Source organism: Sebastes fasciatus, chromosome 12 (genome assembly GCF_043250625.1).
Source record: "Sebastes fasciatus isolate fSebFas1 chromosome 12, fSebFas1.pri, whole genome shotgun sequence".
Taxonomy (NCBI): domain Eukaryota; kingdom Metazoa; phylum Chordata; class Actinopteri; order Perciformes; family Sebastidae; genus Sebastes; species Sebastes fasciatus.
Window position 1 is genome coordinate 18,589,144 of NC_133806.1, and position 16,858 is coordinate 18,606,001.

General features: G+C 40.5%; 1 protein-coding gene across 4 annotated transcripts in view; it reads right to left on the minus strand.

Annotated features, from left to right (window-relative positions):
- Nucleotides 1-3,500: 3,500 nt before the first annotated feature.
- Nucleotides 3,501-16,858, minus strand: part of nbeal2 (neurobeachin-like 2) — a 35,941-nt gene continuing 22,583 nt past the window's right edge. For all 4 annotated transcript variants that reach the window (XM_074653817.1, XM_074653816.1, XM_074653815.1 and 1 more), the window contains 26 exons: nucleotides 15,420-15,563; nucleotides 13,511-13,834; nucleotides 12,123-12,272; nucleotides 11,863-12,020; nucleotides 11,584-11,708; nucleotides 11,376-11,493; nucleotides 11,103-11,260; nucleotides 10,884-11,017; nucleotides 10,689-10,796; nucleotides 10,506-10,601; nucleotides 10,074-10,198; nucleotides 9,796-9,936; nucleotides 9,570-9,700; nucleotides 9,368-9,477; nucleotides 9,144-9,261; nucleotides 8,872-8,969; nucleotides 8,661-8,774; nucleotides 8,496-8,582; nucleotides 8,270-8,379; nucleotides 7,586-7,758; nucleotides 7,382-7,476; nucleotides 7,146-7,262; nucleotides 6,213-6,374; nucleotides 5,968-6,116; nucleotides 5,743-5,878; nucleotides 3,501-5,524 (listed from right to left, as the gene is read on the minus strand). In XM_074653817.1, the coding sequence (XP_074509918.1) occupies nucleotides 5,417-5,524; nucleotides 5,743-5,878; nucleotides 5,968-6,116; nucleotides 6,213-6,374; nucleotides 7,146-7,262; nucleotides 7,382-7,476; nucleotides 7,586-7,758; nucleotides 8,270-8,379; nucleotides 8,496-8,582; nucleotides 8,661-8,774; nucleotides 8,872-8,969; nucleotides 9,144-9,261; nucleotides 9,368-9,477; nucleotides 9,570-9,700; nucleotides 9,796-9,936; nucleotides 10,074-10,198; nucleotides 10,506-10,601; nucleotides 10,689-10,796; nucleotides 10,884-11,017; nucleotides 11,103-11,260; nucleotides 11,376-11,493; nucleotides 11,584-11,708; nucleotides 11,863-12,020; nucleotides 12,123-12,272; nucleotides 13,511-13,834; nucleotides 15,420-15,563 (3,489 nt within the window). In that variant the 3' untranslated portion in view covers nucleotides 3,501-5,416. The remainder of the gene's footprint in view (nucleotides 5,525-5,742; nucleotides 5,879-5,967; nucleotides 6,117-6,212; nucleotides 6,375-7,145; nucleotides 7,263-7,381; nucleotides 7,477-7,585; nucleotides 7,759-8,269; nucleotides 8,380-8,495; nucleotides 8,583-8,660; nucleotides 8,775-8,871; nucleotides 8,970-9,143; nucleotides 9,262-9,367; nucleotides 9,478-9,569; nucleotides 9,701-9,795; nucleotides 9,937-10,073; nucleotides 10,199-10,505; nucleotides 10,602-10,688; nucleotides 10,797-10,883; nucleotides 11,018-11,102; nucleotides 11,261-11,375; nucleotides 11,494-11,583; nucleotides 11,709-11,862; nucleotides 12,021-12,122; nucleotides 12,273-13,510; nucleotides 13,835-15,419; nucleotides 15,564-16,858) is intronic.

Below are 16,858 nucleotides of genomic sequence, written 5' to 3' on the forward strand. Positions count from 1 at the left end.
ACATTTTCAATGCTGGACTTTCAATGCTGGGAGCAGCGATGTAATAGAAGAAGTACAATCAGGTCTGACTTTACAGTATGTGTGTGTGATTATATTATATCTGCTCATATGACTGTTATACCATCATACCTGCTGCTGGAATCAACAAATAGATGAAAATATTACCAAGCAGTAATGTATGGAGGCCCAAAATGAAAAAATACATGAATAAATAAACAAAATACCAGTGGAATAATGTAAAAAAAAAAAAAAAAGTAGGCTACATTGTACAAATTTGAGATACTTTCATTTCATTTTTTCATTTAAAAATATTTTTCGAACATGTAGAATACAAAAAAATAAATTAAATAAAAATAAATAAAAAGAATGATCATACCAACAAGTGGACAGTCAGAAACAAGTAGTATTTACATACAATGAAAAGCACAAGAAAAATAAATAGTCAAACACTTGATGCCTTGATTTACATATTCGAAAAGGCTTGTACTTTACTTGAGTATTTACATTTGATGCCACTATTTTTCTTTACACTACATCAATTTGTCAGCTACAAAACTTTGCAAGCATATTATATTGTTACGTATTAAACTACCTAAACATTATATAAAATACTTAAAATATTACTTTGATATTAAAGCATCAGTGTATAATGTATATCACTCATAGTTGTTTTACTGCAGCGCTTTGACTTTTAAAACTCTAAGTACATGTTGCTCATAATGCTTCATGTATATTTACTTTAGTCACATTTTCAAAGCTGGACTTTTACTTGTAATAGTGTATTTTTTTCACTGTGATATTACTACTTTCTACTTAAGGATCCCAATACTTTCTTTACCACAGCAAAATATGTAAAAGAACCATGAAATAGTGATATAACATATTATAAAATGCTGCTTCCTTTCACAATAACATTTTGTCTCTATTTACTCATAGGAATATTTGTTTTATTATGTCTTATTTATCTATTTGTTTAATGTTTAACACTTTGGGTCATAGTTATATAGCATAATCGTTGCTGGCAGTGATGGAAAGTGATTAAGTATGTTTAGTATTGCACTTAAGTACAATTTTGAGATACTTTACTTGAGTAATTATTTCTGAATTATGACATCTTAAATTTCTGGTTACTTTGCAGATTCAGATTATTAATACAAAATATAATCAAATATCAATTATGATTTTTTTAATTTTTTTTTTATAGATTATACTACCCAGCTTTATATAGCGTAGCTAATAATAATGTAATGAAATGCACCATTCTGCATAATGAGTACTTTAACTTTTGGTACTCTCAGTATATTTGAATGCTAATACTTTTGTACGTTTACTCAAATAACATTTTGAATGCTTTTATGTGTAACAAAGTATTTCTACACTGTGATATTGCTAACTCTACTTGAGTAAAAGGTCTGAGTTCTCTGGTTGCTGAGACCTCAAGGTGTCCTGTTGGAGTTAAAACATATACTAAAGAATTGGAATAGATCTATAATTATGTTTTTAATTCATAGTAACAAAATGTGTGAAAAGTTTTTCATATTATGAGTTAAACTCTCAACTATATATATTCATCATAGTGAAAAAAGCCCATATGTGGATCCTATAAAAGCTCATTAAAGGGAGCTCTGTGACGCGACACCCTTTTACAGCCCTACAGGGACACTTACATAGAGCTGTGATCAGTTGTTATCAGAAACAAAAGAGAGCATGCGAATCAAACAAGATGCTCTTAAGAAGAAGCACATGTTTGATCTCAGCAATTCAAAAGATTAGAAAACCAACGCAGGCTAAATTACACACCTTGTAAATTCTAGTGAATGCATGGCAGGGGGGCCGGGAGACTTCAGAGGAAAACAAATGGAGAGATCTCTCAGACACAATACTACTTGCATTTCAAAGCCTGCCGAGGGACGAGAGGAGACGGAGAGGACGTTCCTGCTCTGATAAAATCCTCAAGCCATATTTACAACTCTCCTTTCTCTCATTCATACACACAGACAGATAACAAACTCTTACTTACTTACTTAATTTAGATTATATGATCCCTTAAAAGTTAGTATGCATGGCTTAAGTGTCATCCACACTGACGCTTATCAAGCAACTGGTGTTCAGTATTGAGTCAGAAAAGTCTTATTTTCTTAAAACAAGTGAAAAAAACTTTGTTTCTGTTTTAAATGTATATGCTTATTTGATAATATATTATATGTTTGCTCAAATTAATTGTAAAATTTCCATCTTGCCAAGTATTTTTTTGTCTATTATTGGGTTTTGAAATGTCTTATTTTGACATGTTTCCAATAAAAACTAATTTGCTTTAAGATTAATTTTAGAATAACGAGTAATTTTTTAAATTCTAGCGCAGCCTTATTCTGTCTCGCTTCAAAATATTAACACTCATTTCTGGAAAATTCTTAAAGCAAGTAGATTTTTATTGGCAACATGTTGTTGTAATCTTATGACACTGATCATTTTTCCCACTTGTTTTAAGAAAAAATGGCTTTTAGGATAAAAACCACTTAGTAAAATGGAGTTTTTTTTGCAGTGCATTAGAGAAAAACATCAAGGCAATCACACAAATAAACAGTTCCCCTCACTTCTTTGTTCTTTACATCATGTTGCTGCAGGGCTGCAGACTCTTTATCTAAGGGCCGAGTTCCTCTGTGGTCATACATGGGTGGGAACGATAAGGCAGCTATAAAAAAAACATGATCTTGTTGTCCTCAGGCAGAGGAGAAATGGACCAGAGGGGTGGAGAAGAAGGAGCGGGGGGAGGGCTGAGGTCGTTGACGTAGGCCTGTTTGAGGGCTGTTGCGGTTCTTGGCAGGAACAACTTGAACAACACCAAAATTGCAGCATTTCATGTCATCCGTCCCCTCCGCCTGCTCTCAGGTCTGGAGGGGTCAGAGGGAGATACCGCCAATAACCGAGAGCGAGGTGTCAACCCCTCCCACCATTGTCAGTGGAGCCACATCAGAGTGACTGCATCCCTCCTACTCCACTTCCCTTATTCACTATTCTGTGGTCTGTATTTGACTGGGGGTCTAGAGGTCGGGTTTTATCACCCCTCCCCACCCCTCTGAATTGTACCCCCGGAGGTGTTTATGGGGAGGCCGACAGGATGTTCGGCCCACCAGGAGATCAAAGTCTCCTCTTCAAGTAAATGTGCCATTGCTGCTCGCTGTGACCTTTTCAACTCAAACAGGGTTAACATCACAGACGCATGCGAAGGCTGGGATTACAGTAGAGGAGCTGGATGATCTGCGTTGTGGCAGCGGATCAGTTTCCTTCCTGCTGTGGTTCACACACAAGAATCAGAGCTCGTTTTTCAGTAATGGGCTGATCATCCTCAGGATATGGGCAGCGGTTCACAGAAAAGAAGGATTCCTGAATAGAAGTCACAATTATTGGCCATATTAGGACAATTTCAAGAAGGAGCATTAAGACTCAGACGGACAGACAGTCACTGATTCACCCATGTTTACGTTACAAGGAGCACAGGCTTTTTAAAAAGTAAAGTGTATTTTCAACATCTTCCAAGAACAATACAAAAGCTAAATAGTCTAAATACAAGGCAGTGCTTTTTTGTAGAACTGAAATCAGGACATTTAAACAACAAATAATACCAAAAACATCATCAACCCACGTTTGTGATTGTAAAGACCCAATGCTGAAAGGAAGCCTCTATTTTGAGCTCCATAGATTAATCTAAAGACTCTGAGTGTTACAGCATAATTAAGTGAAATATCACATTCATGACATTAAGAGCAAAACAGAGCAGCGTCAACATGAATTGATATCAGTTTGCACAATGGCAAAGTAGATGATCAAATGTGTAATTGAGCAGCTGCTGATGCAAACAATCCATTATTTTCACAGATGAGATGAGACACAGTCGATCTCATCTTACAGTTGAATAAAATGTGATCTTAGACAGGCTGAATGTACTGATTTTGTGATTTCCCAGGGTGGAAAGCAGATGAAAGTAAACACCATTTCAAATACAAGTTTCTTTTATACTTGCTTACACTAAAGGTTATTCTGAACATCCCTTCCAAAGACTAGGTAATTTGTGTGTATGTGCCATGTTATGGGTATTGCATTCGCCCAAATAGTTCCCTTTGTCTCCGTCCTGTCATGACGCTGCATAACAACTACTTTGTTCCGACCACAGCAAAAGAAGCTGGCAGGAAGTGAATTCCTCTGAAACTCGCTCACAGACTTTGTGCTCACATGTTTCAGAGTCATCGTGTCTTCAGATGTTTTTCAGCGCTTCATAAAACAGAGTACAATACCAGTACAGGCAAGTATGTGCGTCCAGCCAACAGTTTACTGTGTTCATTAACAACATAAGAGTCATAGTAGAGTAGTAAAGTGGGTTTAAATCAGATCAGCAGGGGTACAGTCTGACATATATAGTGATCTTACATAGATGATTGGATTTCAGTGTTTATACATGGCTCTAGACACAAGCTAAAAAAGGCACTTTTCAGAAATAAAACAGGGATATAGTCGTGTGGTGAACAGTAATAACAAAAGACACATGTGTAAAGGTCTTTACTCCATTGTGTGTGTAAGGCAACAGGAGGCACTCCTCTTGAGCTGCAATGCATCCAAGCTCCACAGTTATGATAAAAAAGTGAATATATTCACATACTTGACCATTAAAGCAGTTATTGCTTTAATTGTAACAGTTTTACATTGAGCCTAGAGGAATGCAGGATTATACACTGTGGTATTGCGGTGCACTTCTGCTGCAGCAAATCCTGATGTCGACCGCTGAAGATCACAACACAGCATCGGTTCACTACAGTGATCAGTTACCTCCTGTATATCTTTTTTTTTTTACAATCCCCCGTGTGGCATTCACCAGTATTGCAATATGGAAATCTCGATTAACATCTACAGCAGTTTTCAAGTTTCCAGGAGTTTTAAGAAGATGCCATCGCCAAACCAATGACTTTGGGACATTCAACAGACAGCACATGGCTCGCAGCTGCTCCTCTGACAAGAAATAAACCAAGAACACGGAGCCTGGAGAGTTCACGGCATTACTCCTCTCTGTGTCTGACGCTGCGTGTGCATCAGCATGAGTCACATCCCTGAAACATGACTCACTGTTCAACAGTGGGTTCAAACACCGAGCTCTTGTCCACCCACAAAAATAAGGCCACTCTTTGGAATGATGCTGATTAAAAAACAGTAAATGAAATACACAATAAAATATCAAATCAGTTAAGAATTTTAAAAAAGTGCACAGTGTATAGTTGCTCTCTCAGAGAGATCAGTGGCTGAGTGAGGAGGAGAGTTTCCCAGCGTGTAAAGGGAACAAAGGCCTTGTTGAGTCTGGCGAGCATCTTGGCGGGCGTAGGTGTATGCAACCTACAGAGTCCTCAGAGTTCCTCCACCATTGCTCATCTCATTTGCCAGCATTCCCAGTGGGATTATACTCGGTTTCACCAGCCGACACCTGAGTGATGCGCCGTGTGGAGCCCCAAATGCGACGGGAGAATTGTCCTGAGCGAACCTGAGGACGGGAGCGGAAACATGTTAATCTTCACTGGAGGGCTAGAAACGGAGATGTCAGACAAGAGACGCTCAATTATCATCTGAAAAACCTGGTTTTCAACAAGCACTTAGCATATGATTACCCCCCCTCCTCCTCCTCCTCCTCTTCCTCACACACTCACACATACAAACATACACCGCCACCCAACTCATCTCACAATCACTTGATGTTCTCACCTCCTCTGGCTTCCCGGCCCCCACCACAATCAACTTCCCGTCCTCCAGTCCCACCAGGATGTGGCTGCACTCTTTAGTGACAGACACGCTCCTCACGGGAACCTTCAAGGCCAGGGGCGCTACCGGAGCGTTCAGGCTGTCAAACAGAGAAGAGTTTAGCATGAAGAGCTAAACTTAAACTTAAACTATACGTGCAGCATTATGAACAAACTATGTTCTCTTTACCTGCATAAATCTCGTATGTGGAGGCTGCCCTCCGCGGTCCCCAGGATGATGTGCTCAGACACCAGGTGGAGAGCAGTCACCTGCTCCTCCATGGTGATGGAGGCCAGCAGACAGCAGTTTACAGAGTAAACATGAATGGAGTACTTGCCCTGTAGGGAAGAAGCAGCATTTTGGTAATGGCATAAGCAGGTTAAGAAACTTGTGTGTGTTTGTATACGCACAGTACTGTATATATATTAAAGTACCTTTCTATTAGAGCGTTCCTCCAGCGAGGTCTGCACCACTATGTGGCCCTCCATGCCCACCTGGAGCTCAGAGATGTGGGCGGGTACACAGCTATCACCAGGAGGCCGCAGCGTTCGCAGGAACTGGCCTCGTCGGACCGTGTGCACTATCACAGTCCCATCCTGACACACAGTGAACAACAACGGAGGGTCAGTTAAGATGCAATGAACTGTTCTCTACTGTTTTGTATGTTTTTTAGTTTCACTATGCAAACCAAAGCCACATGGACTCACAAGTTTATTGGAGTCTTGGCAACCATGCTACAACTTTTGGCAACAGAGAGAGTCTTAATAGATCAACGTAAAGATAGGCATAATGGACTTGTATGTATCTTCTCTAATTTAACCCGTTAGGAGCACAAGAAAAAAGCTCAAAATGAGATTCAGCCAAAACTGTGGTTACACTTTCCAGGTTTGAACAACGGCTGTGCTAGAAGATGGCAACATCTGTCTCTTCATACCTATAAAGTCTGTGTTTTGGGGTTGTTTCCTGTAGCGGGTACTGTACAGATTACATCTCACTTTTAATGAGCCACATCACAGTTTGCTTGGAGGACATCCAATTTGTGTTTTCACACACGTAAAAGTTATTGACGTTGAACAGCATTTTTCACACCTGCACAAAAGTTTTTATATAATTTTATAGTTTACTATAGAGTGGAAAAGATTAGTCGATTAATCAATAAGGCAATCAACAAAAAATTACTTGTGGAAAAGTGAAGCTTCTCAAATATGGGAGTTTAAAGCTTTTCCTTGCCTTTCATTGTTATAAACCAAACGTCTGATTAATGAATAATGAAAATAATCAACATTATTATTTTCTTTTACTTATTTGTGCATATTCAGTGTTTCGCATCAACGTCATAACTGTTCATAGAGTGTGATATCGCTGACCTTCGACCCTGAGACAGCCATGTCCAGTTCAGTGCTGATGGCCACACAGGTGACCTCCTGGTCGTGGCCACAGAGAATCTGCACCGGCCGAGGAGACAGACCGCTGGAGAAGCCACCCTGAAGGACAAAAGAAAAGGAGAATCCATATGTGAAGCCACAACTTCTTTGACTGCTGCTTCTAATCATGCAAATGTGAGTGAGCCTAGATGAAGACAGACAGATCTGAAGATGTTTACCTGCTGTAGAACCTGCCATACTATACAGGATGTGTCCCTTGAACCAGAGATGAGGTAGATGCCACACAGATCCAGAGCCAAGCAGGTAACAACGTCTTTGGGGAACACATCAAAATACAAACAAATATGTAACATATGTCGAAACAAAGCACATTTATAAATTATATATATATATAAGTTAGACATATGACACTAAGAGCTTACCGATGTGCCGGCAGATCCTGCCCACCAGCTTTCCCTTCCCCAGCTGGGTGACACGGAGACTGCAGTCCCAGTGTCCTCCACTGAACAGCAGGCGGCCGTCGTTGGACACCACCAGCACCTGAGCGCTGATGTCCACCCCGGGAGAGAACGGTCCGCTCAAGAATCGCTGCGTTCTGCACCACAGAAGGAAGGTTGGAAAGATCAAAGTTAAAAAAACAAGAAATGAGAGTGAGCTGTGGCCTAAAATGTGGAGGAGATTTATAATCGGCACATTAAACTGTCATGACATCTGCAAATTACAGCCTGCAGTGTTCAAATGGTTCTGATTTATCTTGCGTTTATGTGATCCAGGTTCAAGGTCAGTTTAGAATATTTGAATTAATTAAAACAGATGTTACGCTTCCATCCAGCTGTCAGGAAACTTTTAAGCATCTTTTGAAATGACGTTAAGTAAGTGGGTTTTCACTGACTCGGTTGAGAATTCCTGAGTAAAACTAAAAACATCCATCAGATAAATAGAAGAAGTAAATAAAGTACTAAGAGGCTTGTTTTATAAAGTTAGCTAATGACATTCCTGGGAGATTTTGGTAAACAGATATTTCACAGATAGTCATTCTAGAAGTGGGATGATTGTGTAAACCACAAAAACTTAGATATGGGCGTGTGTTTCCTGAGGGCACTCACTTGGGATTAGTCATGGTCGGGTCCTTAGTGAAGGTGAAGTAGTTGGCGATGTTTTTGTCGTATGGCAACCAGCTGTGTGTTCCTATCAACCCGGTTGAACTCACAGTCACCTGCAGAGAAAAAGTGCCATAATATAAAAAATGATAAACCTCAACTATTTCAAATTAGTGTGTTGTTGTTGTTATGTCTGTGTTAAGTTTAACATGTGGCTCTTATGAAATCTTACCAGTATATCTGATCCCTGGATGATTGAGGAGCGATTCTGGCTCTTTGGTACCACCGCCTGGATCAGAGGAAGGCCATCGCTTACCACCTGAAGCACACACAAACACACATGTTAATACATACAGTTTTTTTTGGGGGGGAATAATGAGATTGTGACAGAACCCACCTCCACAAATGGCCGAAGTTTGTCAAGCTGCTCAAAGATGTTCGGGGGCAGAGTGTCCAGGCGGGCCTGCCGCCTAGCTGCGTTCTCAGATGACATACGAGGAGGATGAGGCTCCTGGTTCGAGAAAGAAACATGATATAAAGCTGCTGCTTTTTATGCAGAATTGTATTGATAATCAAGGCTGTGAATTAGTCTGTGAGTTCAGTTGTACCTTAAGGAGCTGACAGGGAGTCTGTCCAAAGTTGCTGATGATGCCCTCCAGGGCCTTACGCTCTGTCTCGTTGGCAATTGCATCCAGATCTACGGCTCCTGCAGAGGAGCCAAACAAGAAGTCTCATTCAAGAGCACAGAAAAACACTGTTCACTGTTGTTGTGTAAAAACTGAAGGGAAATATGGGACATCAGGAGAAAACACTGTTGAAAGAAATCATCACAAGACTAGCAGATTCCATGCATCACTAATCAGTAAGACAGAGTTTTTACCCTCGTATGTGCAGTAGTAGAAGACATTGAGGGCATTCACGGCCTCTTCGCCTCTCTGCTTGTAACCAAAGATCAGGTCAATCCACTCATGGAGGTGACTGGACACATGCTCACATTCCTAGATATTTAAAATACAAGTTGTTGTCATCTTGAATCTTGAGTACATCTTAATACAGTATGTTAAAAAAGTTTTAAGACTCTGTATACTGTTTGTGTTGACTCACCAGGGCTTTCCTGTGTTGCCTGATGAAGTCTTCTCTTGATGAGGCCCAGCGAGGCAGCAGAACATCTGCCACCGGGTCTTGAGATATCTGCAAACGTCCCAGGTCGAAGCCTACAACAATAACGCAGCAACGATGCATTAGATCCTTTCAAATATTTGTATCAACATGCAACAAAACGAAGCAGATTAATTTGCTTCCTTACCGTTCATGTTCTGCAGGACTTCTGGGTAGTAGAAGAACTCCGGGATGAGCTCTTTGACGTCAGCTGGGCTCTCAATGCGAGCCTGCCAGGCCGCTGCCACAGAGTGGAACTGTCTGTCTGCGCAGTCAAACCTAAACAGTGAAGACATGTTCCGACATGAGACTGCAGAATAGCGGGACTTTTTTTTTTCCTGAAATATAATGCAGTAGTAGCCGGCGTCCCCAACCTGCCACTCTGCAGCTGGATATGCAGAGTTGTGAACGGCTCCATGCGGATCATGTAGTGCATGACTCCTGCTGCATTAGAGTAGTGTGTGCCATAGTGGAATTTGTCGATGGTGCCTGTTGAGTCCTCAAAGCTCTCATACCTTTGGGATAAACAGAAGAAATGATCATTGATTAAAGCATTTTAGCTCCTTATCTATAACGTATGTTTCCTTGGTTGGCTACTGATCTGCAAGCCTTTTTAATAAAACCAAAATCCCATCGTTATATAACCACTTACTTTTCTCTGACATTCTGTGCATGGCGTGCGTTGACCACACCGATTGGTTTGGACAAGTCTCTGAAAACTGATGGGTCCTCCAGATCCAGAATGGGAGAGGTGTAGTCACACAAGATCCAGGGGAACTGAAGAGAAACAAAAACACAACTGCAACATGATGCCTTTTCACACTGGAAGTGGATAATCTTTTGTAACCATAGGATACAAATCTCTGCAACGTCCAAATCAGTTTGTTATTTACAATATACATTAATATAGAAATGCACTGAGCTATATCAACCTATATACATTTATTTTATTTTATTTGAATTTAATTTAATTTAATTTAATTTAATTGTATGATGGGGGGTGGATTGTGGGAATGTTAAATATTATATATATATACATATATTTAAGTAGTGCACACTGTCCGAGGAGATGGAGTGTACTTACCACAGGATACTGCGACAGGTCATTGTAAGTGCGTCCAGAAATGGTGTTCAGTTGCATCAAGTACTCGAAGTTGGAGATTTCTCTGCAGACCCATTTCTGTTCAACGCATCAACATGACATTGGTCCAACACAATAAGCAAAATTCTGATCATAATAATAGAGATGATTGAATTAAATAACTACCTGTGTGAGCCCAGATGCCTTCAGGAGCTCTTGGGGGGAGCGAGAGCCGAAGTAGAACAGGTTGGGAGGCCGCAGCCCCAGGATCCTGGAGTACACTTTGTTTCGTACCTACGTAAGAGGGCACACATGCAAGAATTAAAAAAAATTAATTCTAATTACAGCACAGAAGGAGTTACATTTTGAACTGACCATCACCTTTTTCCTAAAGTTGATGAAGTAATGAGCCTGGTCTATGAAGAACAGCTCCAGTGCAGAGCGTCGCAGGTTGTAGCGCCTCAGATGGACTTCTCTGAGCTGAGACAGCGGTCTCTTGAAATCAAACCCGATTCCTAATGACACAGATATTATTCACTTCTGTAAAGACCCTTTGAAGAATAGTGAAGGTGTGATGTTCATGATCACATATCTCCTTACCTTCCTCTGTCTCTTCTTTCTCACTGCTGCCATCGTAGAAGTAGAGATGGTGCGTGGTAACCTCCAGACGACCCGGCACGACCGCCACGATGGTGATGAGCTCGCAGTCCTCAGACAGAACCAGTTTTTCTCTCTGACTCTCGTCTTCTCCCTCCACCCTGACAGTACGGGAAAAAGATTAAACCTTTACATATTATATATTGTGTTTATGGCCCACAGTCATGCAGTAAGCTGTAGGCACTGGCACAAAAGTCATGCGACTTAGAGACTCACTTGTTATCCAAAAAGACGATGTCCTCTTCCCCTAGCTGATCGTCCTCCATGTAGCTTACTTTTGCCTCCTTTGCAACAGCCAATGGGAGGGGTTCAGAGCTACGAGGGCTGTCAGCTCCTGGACATCACAAAAACCAAAACATCTTTACTGCATTTTGCTTTCATAACAAAAAGAGCAAAGATAATATGTTTATACCCAAGAACATACCCATGTTGTCCCTCAGGGCACTGGCCTCAATGTGAGGATCATAGTTGAAGTTGGGAACAAGTTTGAGACGCATCTTTGAATATGTCTCCGCATTGGACAATTTCAATTTCACCTCTGGTTGAACTCTGGCAAAATAAGGCAAAGGGAAAATGACAATTTAGCAGCGAAAGGACAGTATAGTTTCAGATAAATGTCTCCTCTCATACTGATATTCATGTAATTCTTGGTCAGAGAGATTTTTGAGAAAAAATACTGATTAAAAGTCAGAGGTTGTCATACTTGTTGGCCCATGCTCCCCTCTCACTGGTCAAAAGCCTGCGAAGAGCTCTCCAGTGCTGCCACACCACCCCCTGCTGGCTGGAGCTCAGCTTCTGCAAGCTGTAGTACCTGCTGTTCTCACTTCTGACTCGCTTCATACAAGGATCCACGATCACTTCCTGCTTCCACACAAACAGACGCAATGTTTCAGTAATGTGAACGGTTTAACTCAAGCTGTTATATGACAGTGTTTGTTGCATGAAGATTGAAAGTTTTATAACCTGAAACTTGGACTTGCTGTCTGATCTTTCTTTGTCCCGTCTAAAGGCCGTACTCATCAGGTCATCGAAGCAGGAGTTCCAGAAATTGGACATGATGTCGTGGCTCCTCCCAAACGTGTCCTGCTCATACTGCACCATGGTGGGCTGGACCTGGAGGGGGATTTACAGACATTAACGTACACACTAGGAACGAAAAATGTCATGGACATCTCAACAAAGTAAAAAACCTTGATGCAAACATCAGGATACTCTAAAAATGTATGTTTAAATATGCAAATGAGGCATCATCTAATGCTAATTTTTGGTGAATTTAGGAGAAATCTACACGTGCAAATAGACAAAGTGTTGTAAAATATACACCTAAATGTGTATTCTGGATGTTTTCTTTCCAGTAGTCTGAAAGAAGACATGTTATGGAAGCAAAATAGCCCAAAATCTCACCAGTAGATGAAAAACAATGTTTTTGCCTGAATTGTCTCCCCTTAACAAAAATAAAATTACATACAAATTATAACTTGGACGATAAACTTACACTTTCAAGTTTCCCCTAAGCCAGAGTTTAACCTGGTTCATTATTTTCTATGTAAAGGTACCTTATATCAGTTCCTAAAGGAAGAATACTGCATGTTAGATGCATAAAACTCACTGTAGTCTCACTGTACAAATGAGAGCTGGAAATACACTTACCCCTTATCTATTTATTGTAATATTAACTACTACACTTCTTAAACTCCTCTCACTGCCTTATCACTTCATGCTAAAAACATGAAGTTGCATAAACACACAGAAACATATACAGAACCTATACATTCATTTATAACAAATAGGCCAAACACATAAACACTTAGACATACATGGTTGAGAAATCAACCTGGGGCCAAGTTTCAAAAACTGTCATTGGCAGCCAAAGTTATGTCACACTGGATAATGTATTGCGGGATCTGTATACAAAAGTAATCTAAACAAAGCAGATTTATGAACGTGCACTGTCACACAGAGCGATGATAAATCCACCCCTCAGCTAGTGGTGAGCACGTCTGGCATTCAAGTTTGAGTATAAACTGGTCTCAGCTTAAAATACACTGAGGGTCAGCTGGAAAAGGCTTTAGGGAGTTCAGGGTTGTTTGCTCTACTTTCTAAACTTGTGATAGTAGTTGTAAAAATTTGGGATTAGATTTCTCAGCCACCCATCAGGAGGCAACTGATCACACCAGGAGGCAAGATTGTGAAAATCCTGAATGTACACTAATGTGACAAAGAACAGAACCAGCAGTATCTCAGAGAGGATGGTTGATTAGTCATACCAAAGACTGCAGAGGAGGCTTTCTAGACTCCCTAAGCAGATGATAAATGGCATCTATTTTTAAATGCACAGCCAAAACACTCACCTGCTGCTGGTAAAAGCCTTGCCACTCCGCTGTGTGACAGAAGGCCTTCAGGTCCTCGGCGAAGGTGGTGCTGCCGTTAGTGATGGGCAGGTTGGGCAGTAGCTTTTGGATGGTGACGGGGTCAGCGTGCTGGTCAAGCAGCGTGCGCACAATGGGCACAAGCTGGGAGAAAGTCTCCTCATGTGCACTGTCTGTTTTGTCCATTACGCCTCCTGGCCACAGGGGGGCACCCAACTGCCCCAGCAGGAAGCACACCTCCTCCCAGCTCAGACACAGCACAGTCTGGAGGAGGCTGTGGAGCTTCACGTAGGCCATCACACACACCTGGAGAGGAGCAAGAGGCAAATCAGAACATATCCATACAGTGTATAAACAAATCCATCCATCCATTACATCCATTTTCTGTAATCACTTATCCTATTCAGGGCCTATCAAAACAACATGGTAAAAATACTCCACTACAAGTCAAAGTTCTGTGTTCAAAATTATACTTAAAGGTCTTAATGATAAAATTTTTATGTAGAGAAATATAAAAAAAAAGAAAACAAACTTTTATAGTAGAAAGGTGCCGAAAAAATATATGAAAAAATAAGAAAAATATATAAAAAATATTATGATTGTGAATCATTTTAAAACTTTTGGCGGGTCCAGAATGAACGTTTTGATTATTTCTTTGTAAGCTATCTGACGTTTGGTTCCCACTTGTAACAGGGCTTGGGAGCCAATATTAAAACAACGTTGGTATCTCTGGGTTGTCGGTAGTCAGTGGAAAAAACGTATAAATGGCTGAGATTGACGGTAAGTGCCTGGCAACGACTTGTTGTGAAGTAAATGCAATGGAACGGGGGAGGGAGAATGAGACATCTACTGACTGAATGTTATCAATGTTATCAACAGCACCTTGAAGTAAAAGCACGCCAGTATAATCAGCAAAAATGTGCTTAAAGAAATAAATCATAGATTAGAAATATAAGCACTCATGCAGGAAAATGGCCCCAGTGACTGTTATATTATTATATTTAGTATTATTGAATTGTTAATACGGATGCATTTTTCTACAAGCAGTATTGTATTGATGTATTTAGACGAGGTATAGCTATTTTTTATATGTTGTATAGTTTAATCTATAACATACGATCATATTGTATAAGCTGATGATATGCTTTATATGAAAAATCTCTATCTGCAAAGTAACATGTTAACTACAGCTGTCAGATAAATATAGTGGAGTAAAAAAAGAGTATAATATTTCCCTCTGAAATGTAGTGAAGTAGAAGTACAAATCATCCTAAATCTGAAATACAAGTACCTCATAATCATACTCAAGTACAGTATTTATGTACTAACTTTCATTCCACCAGTGGAGTTAATAAAGCTATGTTACTGTCTCTTTTATTTGTATATTTCTGGCTTGTTTAACTCCCAAGAGACGTGTAGCTGTGATGTCAGGGTGCAATTAAGTTAATTTATTTCAAACCTGATACTGTTAAAACCAAATGGCTTAAAGGGGGAGCTGTACTCTTTTGGAGATGAACAGCAGCATGTGATGGAAAGCCTTATGGTCAGTTCATTTATGACCCACAATCCTACAGCGAGAGCAGCAGCAGCAGCAGCAGCAGCAGCAGTCATAACTCTGAGAGGAGCTGCCCTTTCATACAGAACACTCCCTCAGAGGAATGACGACAATGTCTTTGAAAAGAAACCCGTAGAAGGCCTGGTATTTCTAAACTGGCTTTATCTGAGTTCGCTTATCGACTAAAATAAATACTGTACACCCCTTTAGATTTATGTCCAGCAAAGTTCAGTCGCACAGGTGTTTGGGGTTGTGAAAGACATGTACGGTGAGAAACGTTTTATGGTTGGTGTACTGGCTGGGTGATGGACAGGACAAGTTGTGGTGGCAGCTGACCTGTGAGTGCTGCTGTCTGATGTATCCTGTTATTATACGCAGGCCGATCTGGGCCATTTCCTTCAGTTCGGTGTTCCCGGGGCTGCCAGGGGTGCTATGCCAGGCCTGTAACTTGTCCAGCAGGTTCACCACCCCTTCAAATATCTGCAATACAACAACAACAACCGTCAACAAAGGACTCAAACAAAAAGGCAAGACCTGTTTCCACACCTTGCGTCATCTACGACAACCTAAACCCATTCAGTACATTGAACACAGCTAAACCCGCATTTAAAAAGGTGATTCAGACGCTACCTGTCCTACACCCAACCATCACTCTCCACCCTTCAGCCAGTAAGACAGGACGGAAACGTTTACCCATGACGTTAAACATAGTAACAAACCACACCCTGCAGCTGCTCTGTGTTTAATGTTGAACTTATATCTCTGATGTCTTCTGCTTTACTTACCCATAACCAACTAAATTACATCAGCACATACTGTCAATATAGTCTGACATTCAAAGATTTATTGTGTATCTTAATAATTTTATTTTATAGCCCCAACATTAATTATAATAGCTTCTTTAAAAACTAAAGTCAAATGACGCCATTACTTGGAGGACAACACCCTTGATTGTTCGGCACACCGTGTCTGGCACCGGCTCAGTCACGGCAGGAATCTGCTGCATTTTTTTTTTGGCAAGAAGACATTGAACTGTTGGTCTGACTGGACTGAACATTTGTAATTCATCAGTAAACTAAATTCCACTGGTGTTGGATAAGTAGGCCTATTTATAGAAAGCAAACATGCAGCCTGCCTTGCATTGGTATGTAGTATGTAAACTCCTACTGTCAGTACTGCACAGACACTGAAATCACATGACTGCTTCTGTCGTACTAATGTAATTCTCAAGGTCTAAAGTTTACTAAAGATACCCAACATGGTGAATGTTTGTGATTCACTTCTTATCCCAGACCCAACAAAACTAATTAAAGGAATAGTTCAACATTTTTGGATACGCTTTCTTGCAATAGGGTTAGATAAGGTCATGTCTCGATGGTAACCAAAAATGGGGGAAATTTGCAAATACTTTCGATTTGCAACCTATCCTGACCTTAACCATTCAATGTCAATGCCTAACTTTAACTGTTCAAGGTCAATGCCTAACCTTAAGGAGAGGAAAACATGCACATTCTCAAAATTGTTTGTGGTGCTGGGAGTAAATTCCCTCCAATATGTACTTTTTAAAAAAAAACGACTTGCTCCCGCACACACTTTTCTCTGCTTTATTAGTCAACGTTTCGGTCAACAAGGACCTTCATCAGGACATTAAGAAGATACAATTGTGGTGTGTGTTCTTTTAAACACCACCAAATCAATGTAATTGGATGATTGGAAGTGTCTGCCATCCCTATTGGTTGAGGAAGTGACATAATCACATATCCAACATGCCTAAC